Genomic DNA, 24,764 nt, shown 5'->3' with positions numbered 1-24,764 from the left:
TTAAAAACGGAAAGGTTTTTTGATAATTATCAAAGGCAATAATAATAATTGATCCTTTAATAACATAAATTCATATCCCATTACGTCGTTTATGGAAGTAAAATAACAAAAACGGATTGTGAGAAAAATTAATAGAGTCGGTCGATTAATCGAGTTTGAAAAAATAATTATTATCGATTACACTCGATTGATCGGGAGAAAAAACAATCGATTATTTTTTGTCATTCTTAATTGTCACTCGAGTTTTCGACACGATACCTAAAGTGACGTGACTTTATCCGTGATTTAATTATGTTGCAAGGAATATGGAATTGCGAGAACCTCGGTAGATATTATAAATAATCCGAACAAAGTGAACGGCAACGATGACGTGATGCTGCTCCGGCATTTAGCCCTGAAATAATTCCGGGATGATCCTCTCTAGACGTTTACAACTGACGATCCACACCGGTATTAACAGGGTAAAATTACATAATCGGGTAAAATTATATTAATCTTTAGGAGTGAGGTCTCATTGTTTGCTGTACTATACATACACGGACCATACATACTTGATAAGGTTTCGTGTTACATATATTGTTTGAATTGCGGATGTCAGTTATATACGGAGGAGCCTGGTTGGCTAGAAGCCGATACTTTTTATTAATTTTATAATTTTTTTAAATAAAAATCGGTACTAATTAATTTTTTCTTAAAATAGAACTCGTTTCATATGCAAGACGGTTTTCTACAAAGTCAATGACACAGATTTTCTCTTGTTTTTCCATTTGTCAGTTTATTTTTACTGTTCCTTAATTATAATCAAAATCGATTCGATGTCGTGTACCTATAATTGAATATTTCCGATGCCAATTACGATAGAAAAAAAATGTTTCGACAAATTTTTAGAAAATAGTCATCCGAATAAAATTAGTCAATGTTACACTTAATTTTTAACAATTTCGAAGCGATTATAATCAAGCATCGATGTCGAAACTTTAATTTCTGATAAAATTATTTTCTAATTTCGTATTCTTAAAGAGATATTCGCAAACGACGACTTTAACAACTCTATAAATTATAATCAATTATATTACATAATAATATAAATTATAATCAGTTCTTGATTTCTCGTGACGTCTGCAGTCACACGCAATAATATCGATGATAACTAACGATGTTGAAGATTCGAAATTCGAATTCTGCAAAGTTATAATATCGAAATCAGAGGCGAGTGTGTAACATTAATAACATACGTACGAGACACGTGTATCATACGGAATGACGTGAGCTATAGGTATAAACGGCGTATTATATTCGCAATCACGAGGAAAGAAATTGAGCCATTACGCTCGATGGCCTCGGAGATTTGAATTTCCGTTTAGAGGAGGCTGCAGAAGGGGAAAGAAGCGGGTTCACCGGGAGGAACTAATGTCCTTGCGGTAACCAGATCAGGCCCTGGTGAAACCGTAAACCCCGGAGGAATTCGTAAATTCGACGTGCTGCAGGGAACTTTTAATCGCCAATCTAGGCTCTTGGAAAATGAGAAGTAAAAACGACGAAAAAACAGAAAAAGAAAAGGAAGAGAGAAAAAAAACAAACACACACCCACACACACACACTGAACAAATAAAGAAGGATGAAAAAAGGGCTGAAAAATAGAGAGATGGGGAAAATTAAAAACAAAATAAAACGTCAAGGGCCAAGTTTTCGCGTCGTAATAATTCTCCCGCCTTCCCTCCACGTTATAACTATACGAAGAAGAAACGCAAGAAGGAAGAGGGCGAGGATCAGGATCAGGACGAGGCAAAGGCGAGGTCGGGAAAAGCCTGCAACTTTTAATGAGCGGATTCACACCGAAGCCTCGGAAAAAATATAACCTGCGTCAAGATTTCGTCTACACGTGTTATGTATAGATATATATTTATATGGTACCCATGAAAAATTGATATCAATCTACGGTAACGATTTTCAACGGTGCGGGTGGAGATTTTTCTCTGCGCAACATTTATTTACGTTTAGATATTTATTCTGTAGACTTTCTACGTCGTTCTTTAGTACCAGATTGATTCAATATCTTACAACGTCGCATCAAGTAGAATTTGGAAAATAAGTAGGGAGATCAGTCTGAGGATTTCGGAAGTAACACGTGGAAAATGTTTCTATTAGAGGTTGATATATTTAAGGATGGTTTCCCATGTAGAATTTTCGAAAAAACGATTTTTTTTTTTTTTGTGTAGGTATTGTATACAATAAACCCTCTTAGGAATAAGGTGGAAACCTTCTTTTCCCTTTAAGGGAGTATTCTGGTCTAGAAATTTGAAAAAATCGATTTTTTTTTGCATATTTTCGAAGTTTCGACCCTCAAAAATATGCCCTTAAACGGATTTTTCAAAATTCGAATTATTTCCGGAGATACAGTGGATTTACAGACGCAACGAAGTTAGAATTGATCGCTCTGAACTGCGAGCTTCTGCTGCTTCAAAAGAAGACAGAACAGCTCGGTTAGCAGAAAGAATTTCGCGAGACATTGCTTACGAAAAAGAAGAAGGCCCAATGTATGGATCTGGGATCGCCGATTAATCCAAAGTGAGTATTAAATATTATTATCTGAGTCATTCTACTGGAATTGTTTCTCAAACTTCAAACGCGTTTTTCTCAAAACTACTTTTTTCGAGGTGGTTGTCATGATTTCTCAAGTTCTACCTTACCGATTCCTTTGAAATTCGATGAAAATCTTTTTTATATATATCTCGATCGCTCTTGCCTTGGATTTTGGAAAATTTTACTTTTGAGTATTTTTAAAAAATTCGAAAAGGTCAAAAAAAGGGGGTAAAAGAAATGTTTTCCTTTATGCCGACGCCATTTCGTGAATTTTTTTTTTCTCTTCTTTTTCTATCATCACACCTGCACAGTGAACAAGGATAGTTGAGCAAGAAAGTTTTTTTTTTTTTTTTTTTTTTTCTACAAACTAACCAGATTTTTGTCTTACGATCGTATCATCAAAACTTTCCTTGTTTCGAAAAAACTTTAACGATAAGCCGTCTATCTATCTGCTACAGTAACAAGTTGATACATACAAGAAAATCTTTCGATAGCTGTGAACAAAATGAAAGAAAAGGAGAAGAAGAAAAAAAAAAAAAAACCGATAACAAGAGAATAATTTTTTTTTTTCTCTCGCAATCAGTTATATCGAAGAGTCTTCAATTTTTATGTCTTATTGTATTTTTCATTCATCATTCATTATACGTATATATATATATATATGTAGTAAGGAAAATGAAAATAATCTCTCGTATTTTACACTTGTTTTATACACAGAGAGTTAAGAATTTCGTGAGAAACTATAAGTGTAATTTTTTTATTTAATCAAATTGAGATGAAAACAACAACAACAACAACAACAACAATTATTTTGTCGAATAAAACAGACTAAAATCCCATTTCACGTATAGGTATAATATGTACAAATCTCGATGAAATTTTAACAAGAATAATTATAACAGTAGGTCTCCTGGTTTTATATAACAAGATTAATCTCCAGCCCCATAGGGCGACGATGAAGCTAGTACTTAAAATGCATGACGTTCGTTCGCTCCTCGCCGGCAAAAGGAAGACACGCCGGAGAGAATGCAGAAAACGAGAGAGAGAGAGAGAGAGAGAGAGAGAGAGAGGGAGAGAGAGTGATGTCCTCGTATCTATATTTCGCAATCCCATGTACCTACAGGTATCTGCATGTATGTATGTATGTATGTATGTACGTCTCTGACCCTACAACGTAGCGCTGATCTATGTGCGGAGATAGTTACACCGATATATCTCCCTCCCTCCCTCCCTCCCTCCCTCCCACCCTTCCTTCCACCCTCTCACCCTCTCGCTCTTCCATCCTCGGGCAATGGCAAAATGTGTACATACATGATACATGTACAATGTAGATTGTATATTCATCATGCAGAGGAAGAATGTCGCCGAGTAATTGGCGTGGAATACACGTTTTGTTACTATCACATTTTCTTTTCACTTTTCTTTCATTTATTCATTTATATTTTTCATTTTCTTGCGGTGCTGTGTTGCCTGATGCTTGTTGCTGTTTTTTTTTTTTTTTTTTTTTTTTTTTTTTTTTCTTGTTTCGCCCTCTTATCTTAGTTTATCACAACAACGAACGTACCCACGAACAATATATTTATTTATATACCCAGGCGACGGAATGTGGGTAAACAAATTCCAGGATTCGTGATGTTAGGTGTATAAAACCGGAAAGTCCGAAACTTGTAATTATTAGATTGTCTTAACTTCCCGTTTCACTGTTTTACGAGAAAAAAAGAAAGTTATTGTAAATCATCCCAGAGATGAAAAGTTGAATTTTCAATTTTTTGGTTCAAATAACTCATCACGTATTTATCATGTATCCAAAATATATCCTAAAAAATATTGAAATATTCCATGCGGCAGTTTTTTTTATTTATTTATTAATTTATTTTATTTTTTATTTCAATTCTGAAAAATCAATTTTTTTTTACGCCGTCACACTAGTGGTGACCCTTAAAAAGCAAACTTCGCAGACCTTGCGAGAGAGAGAGAGACTTACAAAGTTCAGATAATAGAGACCTGAACATATCACTTGAGAAAATTTCTATTCGTTTCATCTATTTTATCTAATCTATTCTAACCGTTCTAATCTATTCTAATCATACCGGTCACCTTAATGTACTTACTTTAGTCGGACTTACCGCGCCTAAAGTCGGATCAACGAAAGAGTAGAAGAATTTCAAAATTACAAGTAGACGCATTTTTATCCTCGTACCTATAAATTATCTAGAAAGGGAATGGAAAGTTTAAAGGATGGAATCGTTTCTAGCGGCTGGCTGCAACTCTTCTTCATCTCCGCACGTCTCGACCGCTAATTTCAAGGCTTTAAAACACCCCGTGCACATATACATTAGGGTGGCGCAAAAAAAACGACTATTTTTTTTTTTTCGAGTCTCGTGTGTCAAAATGTTAGTTTTTCATGTTTTAAGAGCCCACTCCAAAGGACAGTTCAGAAATTTTTTTTAAGAGGTCACTCCACATTTTTTAAAACGTCAGAAATCGTCAAAAATCGATGTTTTTTTTTTTTTTTTTTAATTTTTTTCTCTCGTTACGGTATAATTTTATAGACAAAAAAAAAAAATAAGTTTCCGAAAGTTTCAGTTCAAAATTTGAATTTTGAAAGGTCGCTCATAATTTTTTTTTTCAATTTTTTGCTGCATTTATTTAGATCTTTTCGAGCGACCTTTTAATATTCATATTAAAATTTCATACATTTTTTTTCTTTAATTTAGTAAGAAAGAATCGATAACAATACACCACGACATGAATTTAAAATCAAACAAAACACTGAAAATATAATTTTTTTAATTTAATTTTTTGACGATTTTTGAAATTTTTTCAAATTTGGAGCGACCTCTTAAAATTTTTTTTTTCGAGCTGTCCTTCGAAGTGGGCTCTTAAAACATCAAAAACTAACATTTTGTCACACGAGACTCGAAAAAAAAAAAAAAAAAAGGGGGTCGGTTTTATTGCGTATATATATATATCGCACACCTGCGAATGTGAGGGTGAGACTCGCAAGGTAACCGCAGTCGCAAAAAAATCTCCGGACTTTTTTCTTCACCACAGTCAAAGAGAATTTTTAATTAAAACGTTCGTGTACAACCGGAGCTCGTAAAATTATGTGAAACGAACGAAAAAAAAAAAAATAAATAAATGATAATTCCCTTTCCTCGTTATAAGGTATGCTTGCCATATGCACGTACGTATGTAATATACATACATATATATATAAAACTATGTACATACATGCAGGACGTAGTACGTCGGCTGCTCAGATTAAAACCAACTTTTTGCCTTATCAACTTATCGAGATCGAAAATTATCAGCGAGATAATTGGAACTCTACTACTGCTGCTACAATGATGAATGGAATAATTAACTGCGGATTGTAAAATTCGCGTAGTATAGTACTCGTGCTGTACATTTTCGAATTATAACACTTTTTGTTTGATTTATTCGGTGATCTTTCTACTTACAATTTATTATGGATTTAGAAGCGAAATTTGGAATAAGACTGTCGCAATTTGATTATTTGATCTTATAAATCTTTCACCTGATTCGAGGTTATTGTTGTAAATCCAAAATTTACTCACATTTCTGTATTGATTTGATTTTTGAAATTGTTATTAATTTTTAACTCGTTTGAGGTTGAAAAGAAAGTAAATAAATAAATAAACATAAACGATTTCTAACCACGCGCAGCAAAATTTTTAAGATAGGTTTTTATGTATTTCCTGACTTTGGATAATATCGACAATTTTCAAGCCATTCGTTATCCTCCAATTCGTGTCAGAAAATTTTAGTTATTACGTTCGATGAACTTATTATAATAATTATATGTGTAATAAAAAATTCGAAAGAATTACGGTGGGCTAATATTCTTACAATTAGTGCAAAGTTAAATTACTTCTCACCTTGAATCTTGGTCATATTTTAATATAAATAATTCGTTTCCAAAAATTCGTCGATATCCTAAAAAAATACGGAGGATTTCTATTATTTTCGGAAAATGGTTGAAACGAATGTTTAAGTACAAAAGTGTTAATATCTTTGAATCTTGAAAAAAAATGAGACGCGAATCTCGTAGCGACGAGAGGTATGAAAAAAAAAAAAAAAAAAAAAAAAATTAGTAACAAAGGTAAAACAAATATCGTTTTATAGGTAAACATAATTGGTATGAGAAAAAAAAGAAAAGGGGCAGAAGTTTATGGTATAATCGAGTGATCATGAAGCATAAAATCTAACAATAATTCAGCGCTAATTCACGTTCACGGAATATGAAATAAAGGGTTAGAAAAAAAATTTTTATACGGGGTACATTCGGGGTTCGACTTTATAAGAGTAAAAAAAAAAAAAAAATCTCGAAGGGTTGGGAAACACGGAGGAGTTCGAAACGAACGTAGAAACGCGCCCCGCAAATTACCCTCCGACTTGTACGAGGGTTGAAACTTTTTACCACCCCGCTTCGGTCCTCCGACCTTTTCATTAAATAGCCGGTTATGCATATCACACGCGGTGGCTGGAAATTTACGTGTAGAAACGTAGGTGGTACGCATGAAAGATGTACAAGGTACGTCACGTGCCAACATATGTCGTCTGCGAACGTGAAGATTTATTCAGGAATTTACCATACATGTGTAATGTGCTCTGTTTGAATAACGAAAATTTCAGGCCGAAAATTTTCTCCACGCATCGGAATGAATATTAGCCGTATAATAATATACGTTGGGTTTATATTATATGTATATGGGGTATTCCACGCCAATTCGACCAGTGTTGAACCCCGACCATCTCAAAATCATTTCATATTTTTTTCTAACATTCTACTCGGTAAAAAACGTGAATTGAATTTTTGTCAAATTTTTTTTATTAAACCTTTTGTTTTTCATAAATATTTTAAGGCATTTGTGAATAAAATTATCACTCTCTCTCTCTCTCTCTCTCTCTCTTCTCTTTTTTTCTCTCGTTATGTTGATTGGAAAAAGATTGATTGATGGAAGAGAAGTGAGTTATAAAAATTCTACGTTGAATTATGTCTTCAAATGTCAGAAACGGAGTCGGATTAACAAAGCACGAAAAAAGGAATTCTACTTGCGGAATTTTTGTGAAATAATTCCTTTTTTCTTAATTTCATAATCCGACTCCGTTTCCGGCATGTCAAGACATAATTCGATGTAAAATTTTCCGCTCTTCACGATGGTCCAGTCATTTTTCATCCACCGATAGCAGTTTCTGAATAAAATACAAAAAAAAAAAAACGTCGAATTTAACGGTTTTCTCAAAACCCCGGCTATACAGCTCAAAAATCAAATCAGATATGAATTTCTGACGGTCGAAAATCCTTGTAAAACAAAATCTAGTCACGAGCCGGACATTTTAGGGACTATTTATTAATTCCTCGCCCAGCATCGCGTCGTCGGCTAGTCGCATTTCCTCCCTCCCTTCCGCTCTCTCTCTCTCTTTCTCTCTCTCTCTCTCTCTTTGTCTCTCCGTCCCATTTTCGGAGGGCCTCATTGTCAGTGCGGCTCCCGTTCTCAGCAGAATCGGATCGTTTGACGTTAGGTGTCGGTTGATTTTTCAACCTAGCCATCCGGCGCTCGGTCAGACTCGAGAAGAAATTCGATCCTTGCAAGCCTCGCCAGGATGACTCGTAGTCTGATTATGAGCGAGGAGGAGGGAGGCGGGAGGTAAGTTATACAGCGAGAAAAAGTATAAGCGAACCGAATCTGAGGTCAGCCTGCCTCTGTCGAACTAAACTCCGAAAAAAGTCACGAGATCGATGCTTTGCTTTGCCGACAATTTCTCTTTGATTTTTACCGCCGCGCATGCGATGCGATCCTGCCAAACGCGATTCCGCAACAATTCTCAGCGCAACAAGTCTTTTACATATATTATACTTTTCTAATCTGCCGCCGAGCAACTTTCGAGCCTTATTTTCAATCATTTAACGATGTACCGATTTTTATAACTTACTTCCATCCTCGACCCTGGCGGATTCCATCCCACTGATATCGAACTGAAGTTACATTTAGACTTCACTTCGATTACATTTCGGATTTCACGGCGTAGTTGAGAATTTTTTACACTGTATTTTCACTGTAATTTCATTAAAAGCACAGCAAAATCAGAGCGAAAAATCACTGAAACAAAAATTTTCGACTCCATCGCTAGAATAACACTGAAATCGAAAAGATTTCTTTACTCCAACGACGTTACACCGAATTCTAAGTTCATACTTACAACAGAAATCACACTTGAAATCTACTAAAATTAAATAATGCGGAAACATTTTATTGAAACAAAAAAAAAAAAAAAAATCCACTTGTTACCGATATTTTCGTAATACCAAAGTGAATTTTCCGAGTATAATTTTGGTAAAACGTGAGTGGAAAAATTTCACAACCTCGTCGAAACTTGAGCGGAATTTGAGTGATTACCTGGAGTGACACTCTAATGTCACTGATCTCAGGATCCACTGAAAAAACATTTTAACCCTTACTCGCCACACTTCTGTAGAATCAGGTTATAAAAAACAACCTGTTGAACATTCTTACTTGAAAATTTTTTGAGGACGTATCAAAGCTTACTTCAAAGGATCGCGTCGTTAATATAGTTAAAAATTAAATCTAAGTACACTAAGAAAAGAAAAACAAAAAAAAAAACACCATAAAAGAAAAAATAGAAAAATGGCCATTTTTTACAAAAAGATTGTGAATTTTTTTATTTCTCAATATTAAGGGTTTAAACTTTAGCTGAGCCGTCTACGTACTACTTGTGCGATATTCAGAAGATAAGCTAATTTACCGTGATTCATATTTACTCCGAAATTCATATTAGCGAGAAGATTAGTTTTCGATCGATCAAAATTTCAATTCGATTTTTCGTGTTTCGATTGATTTTTTTTCTCCGTCTCCCTCAATTTGTATTGCCATACTTTGGAGCTCAATCAAAATCAACGATTCAATTCAAGTTTCCGATTTTTCTGTCTCGTTGATTTGTAGTTTTGACAACGAAATTTTGATTCCGTGAAAATCGTTTCAGTATTTGACATTATTTGAAAAAAACTTTTCTTCACATTCGTCAATTTCAATAATTCGATTCAGACACGATAATAATCTCTCTTTATGCGTCTGCATGCGTAGAAAATAATTTGCAACCTGCGAATTTGAGCTCACAGGAGACAGATGATCAGTCTAATGCATAATGCATGTTCTAAAAACGGTATATACTAAACAATATACATTACACGGATAATAATTAGTAGCATAATCTTGACGCTATAATTTTTACATCCATTATTATTATCAGATACGTTACAACAACTCGAATGTCTCGGTAAATTCCACCACGCCATATTTATTTTCCTATCTTTTTGTTTTTTCCTGAAAAAATAACGGGGAATAAAGAAAATGAAACTTCCAGTGGAACAAAGTAGTTTAGACTTTAGAAGGCGGACTACATTTCCCAGGAGAAAATTTCAGGGATGAGCACGCGGTTGTATTATTTATGTTTATAAGTGGAAAGAGGGGAAAATTTCTGCCGCAAATGTTATTCCCTGCGAGTGTATTGAAGCGGAGTTTAACAACAATTGTGAACAATTTGCAAAATTTGTCTTTCTCATTCGCACGCGTCGAATTTACGGCTTACCTGCGTGAGCTAATAATGATTGCCAGCAATCATAACGGGTTGGAAAATTATGCCAAGAATATCACGTGTGTGTATGTATATATGGGGTATTCCAAGTAAAATTGAGGAGTCATTTCCCTCAGGTCATCAGATTTTTTACACTGTGAAAGAAAAAATGATGAAAAAAAAAAAAAAAAAAAATGTGAAGCAGCCGCATCCCACTTTCTAATCATTATAGATCTGACTTATTCACGATTCAGAATCTGTGGGAAAAATTGAAGAATTTTGAAGGAGTAGCGAGAAAATTTTTGAAAAAAAAAATTAGACTTTTTTTAGGTGGAATGAATGTAACAAAAAAATTCATGCAAAGATCCGATGACCCGAAGGAAATGACTCCTCGATTTTGATTGGAATGCCCCGTATATATTTACATAAAACTATTCCGCAAATCGTTGGTTTTTATTACTTTCTAGCGGCAGCAATAACATAAACAGCAAAAGAAGAACCGGAAGAAGAAGAAGCAGAAGAAGAAGAGGAAGAAGGAGAAATGCGGTTGAAGATCATGAGAAACTGCCGAGGGTTGAAGGAAAGGCGGAAATCAGCTGCTGTTCCAATTGCGGCTTCCAGAGCAAACGTGCATTCAACGTCGTCAGACATTATCGACGAATCCACGATCCTGCTAAGAGGCAAATCACGTGCTGCGGTGAGAGAGCCGACGACGGACGAAAAATAAAAAAAGGAATTGCACGGCCAAATGAAAAACTGAAACTGCATCCAGCGAGTTTTTAAACGATACTCGATCTGTTGTGTATATTAGAGTGGCGCAAAAAAACGGACTATTTTTTTTTTTTTCTGAGTCTCGTGTGACAAAATGTTAGTTTTTGATGTTTTAAGAGCCGATTCCAAAGGACAGTTCAACAAAAAAATTTTTAAGAGGTCGCTCCACATTTTTTAAAACGTCCGAAATCGTCAAAAATCGATTTTTTTTTTCAATTTTTTTTCTCGTTTCGGTATAATTTTACAGAGAAAAAAAAAAATAAAAATAAGTTTCCGAAAGTTTCAGTTCAAAATTTGAATTTTGAAAGGTCGCTCATAATTTTTTTTCAATTTTTTGCTGCATTTCTTTAGATCTTTTCGAGCGACCTTTTAATATTCATATTAAAATTTCATACATTTTTTTTCTTTTACTTAGTAAGAAAGAATCGATAACAATACACCACGACATGAATTAAAAATCAAACAAAATACTGAAAATATAATTTTTTTAATTTAATTGTTTGACGATTTTTGACATTTTGAAAAATTTCCTTTAGAGTGAGCCCTTAAAACATCAAAAACTAACATTTTGTCACACGAGACACAAAAAAAAAAAATATTCGGTTCATTTGCGCTACCCTAGTGTATACTCATAATGAGAAAACATATTGAACAAAATTATTTACCGAGTAATTATAAAATTAATGATTTTCAGTTTTTATTTTCTCGTTTTTCACTTGGTTATAATGCGTTTTATTCAAATACTTGTCGACAGAAAAACATTAAACAAGTAACAGCTTTTCAAACATTTCGAAGCAAATTTTCATTTATAAAACTTTCACAAAATACTGGTTTTTATGTCCCCTTTAGTATCAATTTTTTGCAATTTTATACGTTTGGTTGTTTCGAAAATAATTGAAATTCGAGAGCTGAATTTTTTATGAAACTTTTATTTACTTGATTTTTTTTTTCCTTGTAAAGATACAACAGGCCGAGTATCATTTAAAAACTCGCTGGGAGGAGGTTTCGGTATTTTAATTTTCATCGATCATACATCCAGGCGAAAAAAGTGTTTGCTAAAAAAGAATTTTTGCAATTTATACCTTCACAATCGAGTGTGCAATCAATTTAATAGCGGTTTGTTTTATTAAATAACGTCAACATCGAATTTCATTCACATATTACTTCATGAAAATCGATTAATAAGAAGTATTCTTATTGAAAATTACTTCAGCCATTTCGGTTGGTGATTTGTTTTGCAAACAATTTACTATATTCATACTCCTCTTTTTGTTTACAAACTTCTTACGGAAAAACGAATTTTAACTTCAATCAGTTGCCATTTTCTTGATAACAAAGAAACAGAAAAAAATTTTCATATCGACACTTTTTGAGCCGTTTACTCTAATCCTTACTTCCCTACATCGAATAAATTTGATGTCACTTGATAACATGAATTATTCTTCTGATCTGTTTATCATTTTTTTTTTTTCCTTCAACGAAATAACATTTTTTTTAATCAAAAAATTATGTCTTTCGCCATATTCGATAATCTATAACTATGATATTTCAAGGTGAATTAATTATCATCTTTGGCAAAATTAAATTTTTTTTGTATGAAAAAGAAATAAATTCATAAAACAATAAAATACTGAAAAATGGATTATTTGACTCAAGAGAGGAAAAAGAAAAAAAAAACCACAACTCGCCGAATTTTCAATATTTTGAGCTGAAAATTGACTCGATTTTCACACAGGTATTCGATGAAAAAAAGAAATTTTTGGATAATTTGGATTATTTTCGATTTTTTTTTTTTTTTTTTTTTTTTTTTTTTATAAAGAAGATGCCGTGGGGTTATTTTGAGCCCATTACGCGGTGTAAGGGTTGACAATTTTTGTTACAATTGATTTTCAGGTCGGACAATTTTGTCGAAGGGCGACTACTATCAACACTGCGCTGACAATCACCCGGAAACGCGGCGATCTTCGATCGTATCGAGAACAAAATACAAGATAATGAAAAGAGAATATGAATACGAATACGAGGAAAACAAGCCGGCCCTGCGGGAAAGGAAAAGCGGAGAAAAGGGAGTAAAAAAGGTGGAGAAAATCGAGTCGAGAGAAAATTTTCTACAACCTAAGGATGAAAATTGTGTGACAATATTCATCGAAGGTGATCCTTCGTCGCCTATTCACGCAAAAATCCTTGCAGAATTTCTGGACAATATCGATTTCGAAAGTCTCAAGCTGCCCTGATCGTTCTTCAACTGTTATAACAATTTTTTACAACCTCTGTTGTATATTCATAACAAATAAGTATAGATTTGGATGATTCGTAACATCTAATGGTACAAACTTTAAACTATATGTGATGGAAAAAATATTTCCCTACAACCCAAGGTACAAACTTTTCTGTAATATATATATATATATCCATGTAAGTGATTAATTAATTAAGAATAATAATAATAACTCAACCAAGAAACACTTGCCAAAAGATATAATATGCGAAGTGATTTAGATTTTAAAATAAAAGAAGAAGAAGAAGAAGAATTGTTATATTTACGACAATACTTATATGAATACAGACAAAAAACCATAAAATATTTAATATCGTTACTTTTTTTTTTATGTTGTTATATTGAGAGTTATATAATAGACAGTAAGTCGACCATAGTGCCATGACGTATCTATTAACAATAAGACTTTTTCATGCTTATATTTAATTGTTGAATACTTATATTATAACAATCTAGAATAATGTTGAAAGAAGAAAAAAAAAAAAAAAAAAAAAAACAAATACCGTATTATCAACGTATTTTTATATCCAACTAAATAATTGATTATCATAAACTTTTACCGCAGCTTCGGATCTGTTGTAATGAAAAAAGTTCTTCAGACTACTAAACTGGAGTTAAAAATAATTTGACATAGCCTAATCATTGCACCCACGAGAATCCCGTGTCCTATAGCAATTCCTACGTGTTTCGATGAAAGTTTGAATTAAAAGTGCAGGAATCGATGCAGGAGGATCGATTCTACAGAAATCAATTCTACTAGCGGCCAAATATTTTACGGCAGAATATATTTTACAGACTGGTTTCTACATGAATATTTTTCTAAATGAAGGAACTTGAAATAAAAATAAATAATGCAGGATAATTTTTTATGAAAATTTCAAGTTCCTTTCTGTAGAAAAATATTCCGTAGAAAACATTTATGTGGAAATGAGTCTGTGGAACTGATTTCTGTGGAATCGAATCGATTACTCGAGTCCTTGGAATCGAGAAGTCGGACTTTTACGTGGTTGGCGATTCTCACAAGTCGTGGAATCTCGAAACCCAGGGGTTTGCCGGAAGGGTGACCCGAACCATTAAATCCCATGACTGGTATCCTGTCGTGCGAAGGCGAAGTGCGTCTTGCTCCCTTCGCGACAGCAGCTCGCCCAAAATCCTCCTTAAAATTATCCGCCAATTGTTAACTTTGTAACAAATATTTCTCCCCTTTTCCACCCCCGTGAATATTATTTTTTTTTAAGGGAAAGAAGCTTCGATTCTTAAATTTATACATCGTTGAAATTGACGATTTCACATTTTTTTTTGATAAAAAGAAAAATTATTACAAAATATAAATCGTAATTTGTAGCAAAAAAAAAAAAAAAAGAAAATCCTTAAAAACTGAAAACGGATATATTTATTTTCGTTTCATGGATTAATTATATTATTTTCAACCTTATTTTGCCTCACGCTGTAGAAATATGTTTTATTTATTTTTTTTTTTTTTCTCCATCACGACGGTTCGTTAATTATTCGAGACAGCGCACGTTCTCGAAAAGTAATAAAAAATAGCTACAAACCAGTTCGAAAAACTAGCATTTCCCTTCGGTTATTACGCGCCCTTTAAGACTTGTGTTAGGTATAAAGTATACAAGTCGAGCTAGAGGCGAACAATAAAAATTGTTTAACGAGGTGTTTCTAGCTCAGCTTCGTCGAGGTTTGACGACGATGAGTCTGCAGCGTGAACTAAGTTGGTTTATACAGCTAGGATTGTGAAGCGCGAGCTAGGTCAGAGGGTGAAGTAAGCACGGAGTTGAAACAAGGATATTCGCAAAGTTTAACAGAGATATTACTCAGTTCGTTAGAGGTTATCGTTGGCCAAGGTGTCGGAAAGAGAGAGAGAGAGAGAGAGAGAGGAGAGAAGAGAAACTAGCTCGTTGGCACTTGGGGAAATTTTCCTAGTCAAGTTTGAAGCCATCTGTTTATTGCTATGCACAGAGTCTGCAGAACGTTGCGATTTGCGAAGAGGATGAGCGCCAATTTTCGCCAAACGACGTGCCCGCGTATGACCACATTTGTAGATATATTGTGTAGGTACTCGGTTGAAACTTTCCGTTGTTGCTGAACGGATACCCTGTGCAATGCACACACAATGACAATGAGAGAAGTTTCACTTCCGGTCATAGTCGTTGAGTAATTATAGCAAAATGCTAGAAGCATTTTCAGTGGATTCGATACCACTGGGGTATTAATTAAAATGTTTTTACAATGGATCTGAAATCAATTACATTAGAGTGATACTCCAGGCAATCACTCAAATGCTACTCAATTTTTTCAAATTGTGTAATTGTGGAATTTTTACACTCGACGTTTTACCCCAAAATTACATTCGGAAAATCCACTCTGGTATCACGAAAATATCAGTTATAAGTAGATTTAATTTTTAACTATATCAACGACGCGATACTTTGAAGTAAGCTTTGATATGTTCTAAAAAAAATTTCAAGTAAGAATATTCAACAGGTTGTTTTTTATAACCTGATTCTACAGAAGTGTGGCGAGTAAGGGTTAAAATGTTTTTTCAGTGGATCCTGAGATCAGTGACATTAGAGTGTCACTCCAGGTAATCACTCAAATTCCGCTCAAGTTTCGACGAGGTTGTGAAATTTTTCCACTCACGTTTTACCAAAATTATACTCGGAAAATTCACTTTGGTATTACGAAAATATCGGTAACAAGTGGATTTTTTTTTTTTTTTTTGTTTCAATAAAATGTTTCCGCATTATTTAATTTTAGTAGATTTCAAGTGTGATTTCTGTTGTAAGTATGAACTTAGAATTCGGTGTAACGTCGTTGGAGTAAAGAAATCTTTTCGATTTCAGTGTTAATCTAGCGATGGAGTCGAAAATTTTTGTTTCAGTGATTTTTCGCTCTGATTTTGCTGTGCTTTTAATGAAATTACAGTGAAAATACAGTGTGAAAAATTCTCAACTACGCCGTGAAATCCGAAGTGTTATCGAAGTGAAGTCTAAATGTAACTTCAGTTCGATATCAGCGGGATGGAATCCGCCAGGGATCGTTATGTACACTGTATAAAAAAACTCTTAAAACCCTTGATTTTAGGTAGACGATGGTGGAAATATAAGAAGATCAAAAAATGGAAAAACTATGATATTAAATTTCTAGAGAAAAATAAAACTTCATTTATGGGATTAAAAAATGTGCAACGTCCAATTATGAAGAAGTGAAGAAATAGAAATGTAGAATCTTACACAAATTCTAGATTTTACCGTTCTAATATCTACGCGCTTAAAATTTTCATCTGCCGTATTGGATCCATCATCTTGAATTTTAAATATCCGATTTCAGATTCGTAATCAGCGAACCGAAAAACTTATAATTTATATAAAACTCGTGAAAACCCATTCAGTATCTATAAGCAATGATAGCAAAAAGCCGGAGAGAAATATGTTAAAAATTTCTCTGAATAAACAAAAAAAAAAAAAAATGGATACAAAATATGTAGTCAGCGTACTTACCACCACTGCGTAAACGAAAGGGTGAAACTGCAATCCTCTCGACGATTTCGCAACCTCAGGGGTAGGAATTTCGGCCGATTATTGTTAGCGAATCCGGAATACAATGAGCGTGCTGGTTTCTTGCTGGAATATAGAGAATTAATAGAGTGAGATAGAAATGTTGATAAATAGAAGGGGAAGAGGGTTAGGGTTGAGAAGAAGGAAGAGGAGTGGCGGGGTGGCCTATAAGGCATGAAATAGATATGAATTACTTCCCGCGAGTATAGTGCCGCGAGTGCAAAGTGAACAAAGCCCTCGTACCTACCTAAATATTCATTACACCGGGTAATGTGCGTTGTTAGTTTTGAGCATTTCGGTAAAGTTATAATTTTAACGAACAACGTTCTCCAATTTGGTTAAGGCTACGGCTGCAGGGGAGGGGGGCTAATATCGTTCGCATCATGGCGAAAATTTTTTCGGCGCGTCTTCATCCTTGAGTAATAATTATTTTAAAGGCGTAAATTTCGAGATTTGTGTTTTTTTTTTTTTTTTTTTTTTTTCAATAGAAATATATTTGAGATTAAAAGAGAGGAAAATATCCGGAGCAATTTCATTGCTAAAAAAAGGAAAAAAATACGAGATATCTAATTCGAAGTACAAATTCATGCAATTTTTTATCACACTATATATATATATATATATATAAAAAATCGACTATTTTTTCTTTTCGAGTCTCGTGTGACAGAATGTTAGTTTTTGATGTTTTAAAAGCCCACTCTAAAGGACAGTTGAAAAAAAATTTTTAAGAGGCCACTCCACATTTTTTAAAACGTCAGAAATCGTCACAAAATCGTTTTTTTTTTTTTAAATTTTTTTTTCTCGTTACGGTATAATCTTATAGATAAAAAAAAAATAAGTTTCCGAAAGTTTCAGTTCAAAATTTGAATTTTGAAAGGTCGCTCATAATTTTTTTTCACTTTTTTGGTGCATTTCTTTAGATCTTTTCGAGCGACCATTTAATATTCATATTAAAATTTCATACATTTTTTTTTCTCCAATTTAGTAAAAAAGAATCGATAACAATACACCACGACATGAATTAAAAATCAAACAAAATACTGAAAATACAATTTTTTTAATTTAATTTTTTGACGATTTTTGACATTTTTTAAAATTTGGAGCGACTTCTTAAATTTTTTTTTTTTTTCTGAGCTGTCCTTTGGAGTGGCTCTTAAAACATCAAAAACTAACATTTTGTCACACGAGACTCGAAAAAAAAAAAAAGTCGGTTTTCTTGCGCCACCCTAATATATATATATATATATATATATGTGAGTTTCTTGGCGAACATTTTTGTAATGCGTACGGCGATATTCCGGTAACTTAACTCAGGGGATCCGGTGCTTGGCTCTTTTACGGTCTTTGAGCCCCGCTGCATGGCGCTGAGACGGTTATTATAACTGCGCTCCAGCACTCCTTCGAGAAAATCAAAAGACTTTATGCAAGGGTTTATTGAATTTCTTTACGCCAACATCGCCCACGTTTTTCTCGGGCGTTATTTTGCACAAACAACCGCACATATACATGACGGATCAAAGCGGATCTCGTTTACCTTAACTTGCCTGTGTAAGTATGACGTCTATAAGCAACCGCTTTACGTACGGGATATTCCAATCGCGTTTCTAACCTTTCTCACAACCCCTCGAGTCGCGGGCGTCGATTATAAATCAAAAGACTAGTGAGAAGTAAGATTAATCGCAATCAGCTAAAGGAAGGGAGAGGCAATGAAAAGCGAATAATACATCGGCGATTCGTTTTTGACTCGTCATATTGAAAGTAAAATCCATCCGCGAGTATGGAAATTAGATTTTTCATCAATTCTTATATCATTAATTACAAGTAAATGATCATTTCAAAGCAAAATGTACGTAAGGTTTTGATTTCTTTTTTCTTTCTTCCATTGGTTTGATCCTATAATGTAACGATTCAAGTGTAACCGAATAAAATCGAAACAATGAATAAATGTAATTTGAATCGTAGGGTAAATCACGTGGTCTTTGTCTAATTCCACCTGTCTTCTTGGAGAAACTCTCTCTCTCTCTCTCTCTCTCTCTCTCTCTTACTCTCTCGAATAAACTATTTACGAAACACGACATGTTGATTCTATTTCTGCAATAATCTATTTCTAAGAATCTTGAAAGTAATTAACGACTGTGTTAAAAAAAAAATCAAACAATAGATGGTGACGAAGGTTCTAACGGTGAATAATAGGTGTAAACAAATAGCATCAAATTACGGAGAAAATCGATCGGAATATCACGAGAGTCAAAAGAGAGAGTGGATCCTTGCTTTGCGACGAAAAAGTCGCCATTATTGTCATACATCTGCTGAAAACCTTCGCAAGGCAATCCTCAAAGTTAAGTCAATCGTAAGCAAGCTTTGTTTAGAAATAAAAGAAACATCGAGAGACGATTTTAGATGGAAACCCGAAGAGATACAATTTCCACTTAATAATTTCAATCTTGTATACTTGTTTAAACAATCAATCAACCCGAAGTACGAATGATCGAATCGACGAATGAATACCTCGGATTATACATGCGTACAATTTTATGTGCCATTTTTCTGTCTTTATCAAAAAGAAAAGAGAAGCTAGGAAAAGAAAAATCAAATATTGTTAAAAAAAATTATATTTAAACATGTCAAAACTACTATCCCAAAGTTATTTCTAAAAAAACCTATCCTTGATTAATGTATCCTTTCTGAGGAAATGTCGGTGTAATTTTAAACTCCTCGTATCTTTGATTTACAAATTTATTTACAATACAATAATTATATCTTCAAAACGTGCTTCTTACTTGTCTAATAAATCCCTTGAAACCCGTTTGTAAATGTCGCTAAATAAGAAAAAAAGAGAAGAAAGAGTATCAGGCGTGAAATTTGAAGGCTATTAATTGTACGACATCAATTTGCGTGGGTGCAAAACGACGGAATAAGAATCGTCAATCAAGCTAAAAACTAATTGCGAAAGTGGCCGCGTCACAGTTCCGCAGTGCCCGAAAGTCCTGCAGCGGGTTCCTTAGCTTCGATAAGGAACCCCGCGCGATTTGTAACGTCTATAGATACAGGCGTAGACTAACCCGTGAAGTAATAAATCGTCTCTTTGTTTCTCGGTCGACGGTTTCACAAGATACTTGTATAATACCTACACATTGAAATTAGGGAGGAGAATTTATCAACGCGTTATTAATCTATCCCAGCTCCCATCATCGTCGAAGGTACGGAGATACATATATTTATATATATATATAATATATATATATATATGGGGTATTCCACGCCAACTCGACCAGTGTTAAGCCCCGACCATCTCAAGATCATTTCATTTTTTTTTCTACTATTCTAATCGGCAAAAAATGTGAGCTGAATTTTGTTCAAATTCTTATATCAAATATATATATATATTAGGGTGGCGCAAAACACCGACTATTTTTTTTAGTTTTTGATATTTTAAGAGGTCGCTCCATATTTTTTAAAACGTCAGAAATCGTCGAAAATCGATTTTTTTAAATTTTTTTTTCTCGTTACGGTATAATTTTATAGACAAAAAAAATAAAAAAATAACAAGTTTCCGAAAGATTCAGTTCAAAATTTGAATTTTGAAAGGTCGCTCATAATTTTTTTCCAATTTTTTCGTGCATTTCTTTAGATCTTTTCGAGCGACCTTTTAATATTCATATTAAAATTTCATAAATTTTTTTTCTTTAATTTAGTAAGAAATAATAGATAACAATACACCACGACATGAATTAAAAATCAAACAAAATACTGAAAATACAAATTCTTTAATTTAATTTTTTGACGATTTTTGACATTTTAAAAAATTTGGAGCAGTCTCTAAACATTTTTTTTTGAACTGTCCTTTGGATTGGGCTCTCAAAACATCAAAAACTAGCATTTTATCACACGAATCTGAGAGAAAAAAAAACAGTCGTTTTTTTTACGCCACCCTAGTACATAAAATATGTAATATAAATTGAAGTAAAAAATTTCAAGGCCCTTGTTAAGTAATTGAAGAGGGTAATGGGATAGAAATTATTTTCTTAAACAAAATAATGGCACAATTTTTAACTATTCTCTCGAATTAGTGAATAATAAAAACAATCCGATACCCTTAATTTTTCGGTATTTTCCCCACTTTTTACCCCTTCATTCATATTTTCCGGCCTCTTTTTCGTCTCGGTTCTCCACCTCTGAAATATAATCTTAAAATCTGCCTTTTCTTTCATCTTTCAACTCGCGGTCCTCAAAGATTTCCGCTCGCGGGGCGAGATGAGAGGAAAAAAATTGGGAGGGAGGAGGAGGGGGTAAAAATTCACGGTTTGAAACGGGACTTGACTCATTTTGTTAATGAGCTAATTATCTCGAACGACCGCAGGGTGTGACGCCCACCACCAAGTGAAGGCGGGCTTCTAATTAACTCTTTCACGATTTCCAACAGGCCATATTATTTATACCTATTTTCGATTGAAGCCGCATCCCGGAACCGTTATACCTTACAAGAACGAATGAACTGGAAAAGGCATTATGTCGTATAACTTTCGTTTCCCAATCTTGACGTTGATGAAAATCACAAATTTTCGCTTCTTAAATTTTGCTTATTCTGAACAAATGCAGATTTAACTTTAGAATATAAGACAGATAATCATGAGTGGTATCGACAACGAATATGTATTGCAAATAAACTTGTAAATCAAAGATACGAGAAGTTTAAAATTACCCCGACATTTCCTCAGAAAGGATACATTAATCAAGGATAGGTTTTCTTAGAAATAACTTTGGGATAGTAGTTTTGACATGTTTAAACATAATTTTTTTGAACAATATTTGATTTTCCTTTTCCTAGCTTCTCTTTTCTTTTTGATAAAGACAGAAAAATGGCACATAAAATTGTACGCATGAATAATCCGAGGTATTCATTCGTCGATTCGATCATTCGTACTTCGGGTTGATTGATTGTTTAAACAAGTATACAAGATTGAAATTATTAAGTGGAAATTGTCTCTCTTCGGGTTTCCATCTAAAATCGTCTCTCGATGTTTCTTTTATTTCTAAACAAAGCTTGCTTACGATTGACTTAACTTTGAGGATTGCCTTGCGAAGGTTTTCAGCAGATGTATGACAATAATGGCGACTTTTTCGTCGCAAAGCAAGGATCCACTCTCTCTTTTGACTCTCGTGATATTCCGATCGATTTTCCCCGTAATTTGATGCTATTTGTTTACACCTATTATTCACCGTTAGAACCTTCGTCACCATCTATTGTTTGATTTTTTTTTTTAACACAGTCGTTAATTACTTTCAAGATTCTTAGAAATAGATTATTGCAGAAATAGAATCAACATGTCGTGTTTCGTAAATAGTTTATTCGAGAGAGTAAGAGAGAGAGAGAGAGAGAGAGAGAGAGAGTTTCTCCAAGAAGACAGGTGGAATTAGACAAAGACCACGTGATTTACCCTACGATTCAAATTACATTCAATCATTGTTTCAATTTTATGCGGCTACTTTACTACTACAGCAGATTTTTTTTTTTTTTTTTTTTTTTTTCAAATAAAATTCTTTCATTTCAGTCGTTGGCGAGTAAATGAAAAAGAGAATAAAAAAAAGCTGCTAATTTCCTTTCTTTCTTTATAGAATAATTAAAAAAAATAAATAAATAAACGTCAGCCTTGGCAACGACGTACTTATTGAAGAAACAATAATATAAAATAAAAAATAAAAATCCGATTAACAGCCTTTATTAATTCTCCTCTTCACTACTCGTGTCCCTTGTCTTGTTGTCGCTGCTTTTCGCTCACCGGATGTTACGTAGACCAACGATTTCAATTACCTAGAGATCGAGAAGCAATTTGGCTGCATCGCACCTCCTCATCGGACGCGTGATCATCCATGAGATTAGCCGCGAAGTACATACGTAGCCGTGTTATCGCGGGGCACAAGATGCATCATCAATTACGCTGAGCCTGCACCTGCATCCAGTGCGCAACTATCATTAGGCAAAGACAATACGTAGCTCGGTAATCGGGTTTCGAGTTAGTGGCAAATACCTGTGTGTTCTGGCATCGATTATTTACACTGTAAACAGCTGACTTCAGGCTGAATTACACCTCGTAGGTAAGGTGTAACGATAAATTCCAACGCGAAGAGAGGAAAAGAGCAACAGATTTTACTCGAACTGCAGGGAAGGAAAAAGTACACTTCGAAGAATAAAGTATTTACACTGAAAACAGTGAAAACTACTGTGTGTTGAGTGGAATCTGCTACATTTATGGTTGAAATTTTTTGACACATTTTGAAATTTATAGTAAAGTTATATCAAAGTTTCTGATTTAACGAATTTTACATTTCGATATGTTATTGATTTTTTATTATCACAATTTGACAATTACGTAAGTTGTTGGTTAAAAGTTTACAAAATCATGCGAGAGGATCAAAGTTTTGAATCGACGTATATTTTTTGCAGAAGCCATCAGGCACGTTTTTATGAAAAATATTATTCATTTGTCTGTTTCTGAACTCATTTCTCAGTTTTATTTATTTGAATTATTCGCTGCTAGAGTAAGTCTTGAAAACTGCAATATTGTTATTGAAGAAATAAAACGGAATAAAAATATTCCATTAATTTTAAAAAAGATCGTAAGAGTAAATATTTTTTCCTAATTTCTGTTTAAACTTGGTGAAGTTTCCAATCTTACAATTAGTACAAATTAAAAAAGAAAAAATTTTCAGACAAATCAATTTTTTTTACGCCCAAATTATTCGTTGATAATCGCTGGATCGGCTCATAGGTATATAGATTGATCATTTTAACGGGTAGATTCGCCGCGTGCGAGTCTCGTATAAATTATGTCCGGCAATTTGATTAAGTTAATCAAAATTTCACCGGACGCGTCGTATTTGCGTTATAGATATATATATGTATGAAATAATGCGGCATATTACACAAGATGCGATGCACGTAGGTACAATCTCGTCGCAATTTCTGCATGCATCGAAATATATCAACGGCACTGATATTATAATGGCAATAAACCTCGCTTAGCTGCCGCACGTCATGCAGACGCGTCCTGAATTCAATTATATTTTCAGATTTTTGTCTCCACGATTGATTCTTCGCTTGAAATTTGAATAGCAGTTATAATCGATACGGAAATGTTCGGAAATTTATGAATAGCACAGACAGACGTGAAAGAAAAGAATTTTTTTTTTTGAATTTATATTTTTAAATAAATAAATTTTTATCCTGTGCATTGAATAATAAAAAAAATCTTCATTCTTTACTTGTAAAGTTTGCTCGCGTACTTTTCAACTTGATAAATAATCACCGATAGACACGAATTTTTATTTTATTCTGGGTTCTAGATGTAAAATTCTGATTTTTTTTCTACGTAATTCAGAAAAGACAAAAACAGTTTGATTTTAAGAAGAACTACCCATTTTCTCCAAACATTTGTTGTAAATAGTATAAATAAAATATTTGTAACAAGACGAGCGTTCTGCGTTACGTGGAAAATCGCGCTCGTTTGGTTTTTGAATATTGTTTTTTTTTTTTTTTTATTGTTTGAATTTGTGAAGAAACACGTTGTAGCATTTCAATTTATTATTTCTTTTCTGACATTTATATTTAACCCAAAGAATCTTGTTATCCTAAATTAAAAGTTCGTATGAAATTATAACTATTTCACGTGATTGATGAGTTAATAATGAAAAGTTTGTCAAACAAACTTCTCAAACGTCAACTGAATACTTGATTTTACAATTCTGGGTCTTCTTTGTGACGTAAATTGACATCGTGGATTGATGTAAGCGATAGAAAAGTAAATTTCATTCACGATTCTGCATGAAATTTAAAGAAGTGTATAAAAATGAAAAATCAATCGAACGCGATTTTTCACACAAGGTAGAACGCTCGTCTTTTTACAGAATCTTTCCTTTGACTTGAAAAAACTTTTCACGGT

The 24,764-nt window shown here is 33.6% G+C and overlaps 1 protein-coding gene across 1 annotated transcript; it reads left to right on the top strand.

Moving 5' to 3' along the window:
- The first annotated feature begins 8,214 nt into the window (after nucleotides 1-8,214).
- Nucleotides 8,215-13,208, top strand: LOC124407943. The gene is made up of 3 exons (XM_046884556.1): nucleotides 8,215-8,258; nucleotides 10,671-10,900; nucleotides 12,868-13,208. The coding sequence occupies exons 1-3, from the start codon at nucleotides 8,215-8,217 to the stop codon at nucleotides 13,206-13,208; spliced, it is 615 nt and encodes a 204-aa protein (XP_046740512.1).
- The last annotated feature ends 11,556 nt before the right edge of the window (nucleotides 13,209-24,764 follow it).

This window comes from Diprion similis, chromosome 7 (assembly GCF_021155765.1).
Source record: "Diprion similis isolate iyDipSimi1 chromosome 7, iyDipSimi1.1, whole genome shotgun sequence".
Lineage (NCBI taxonomy): Eukaryota > Metazoa > Arthropoda > Insecta > Hymenoptera > Diprionidae > Diprion > Diprion similis.
This window is presented reverse-complemented; position numbering and strand designations above follow the sequence as displayed.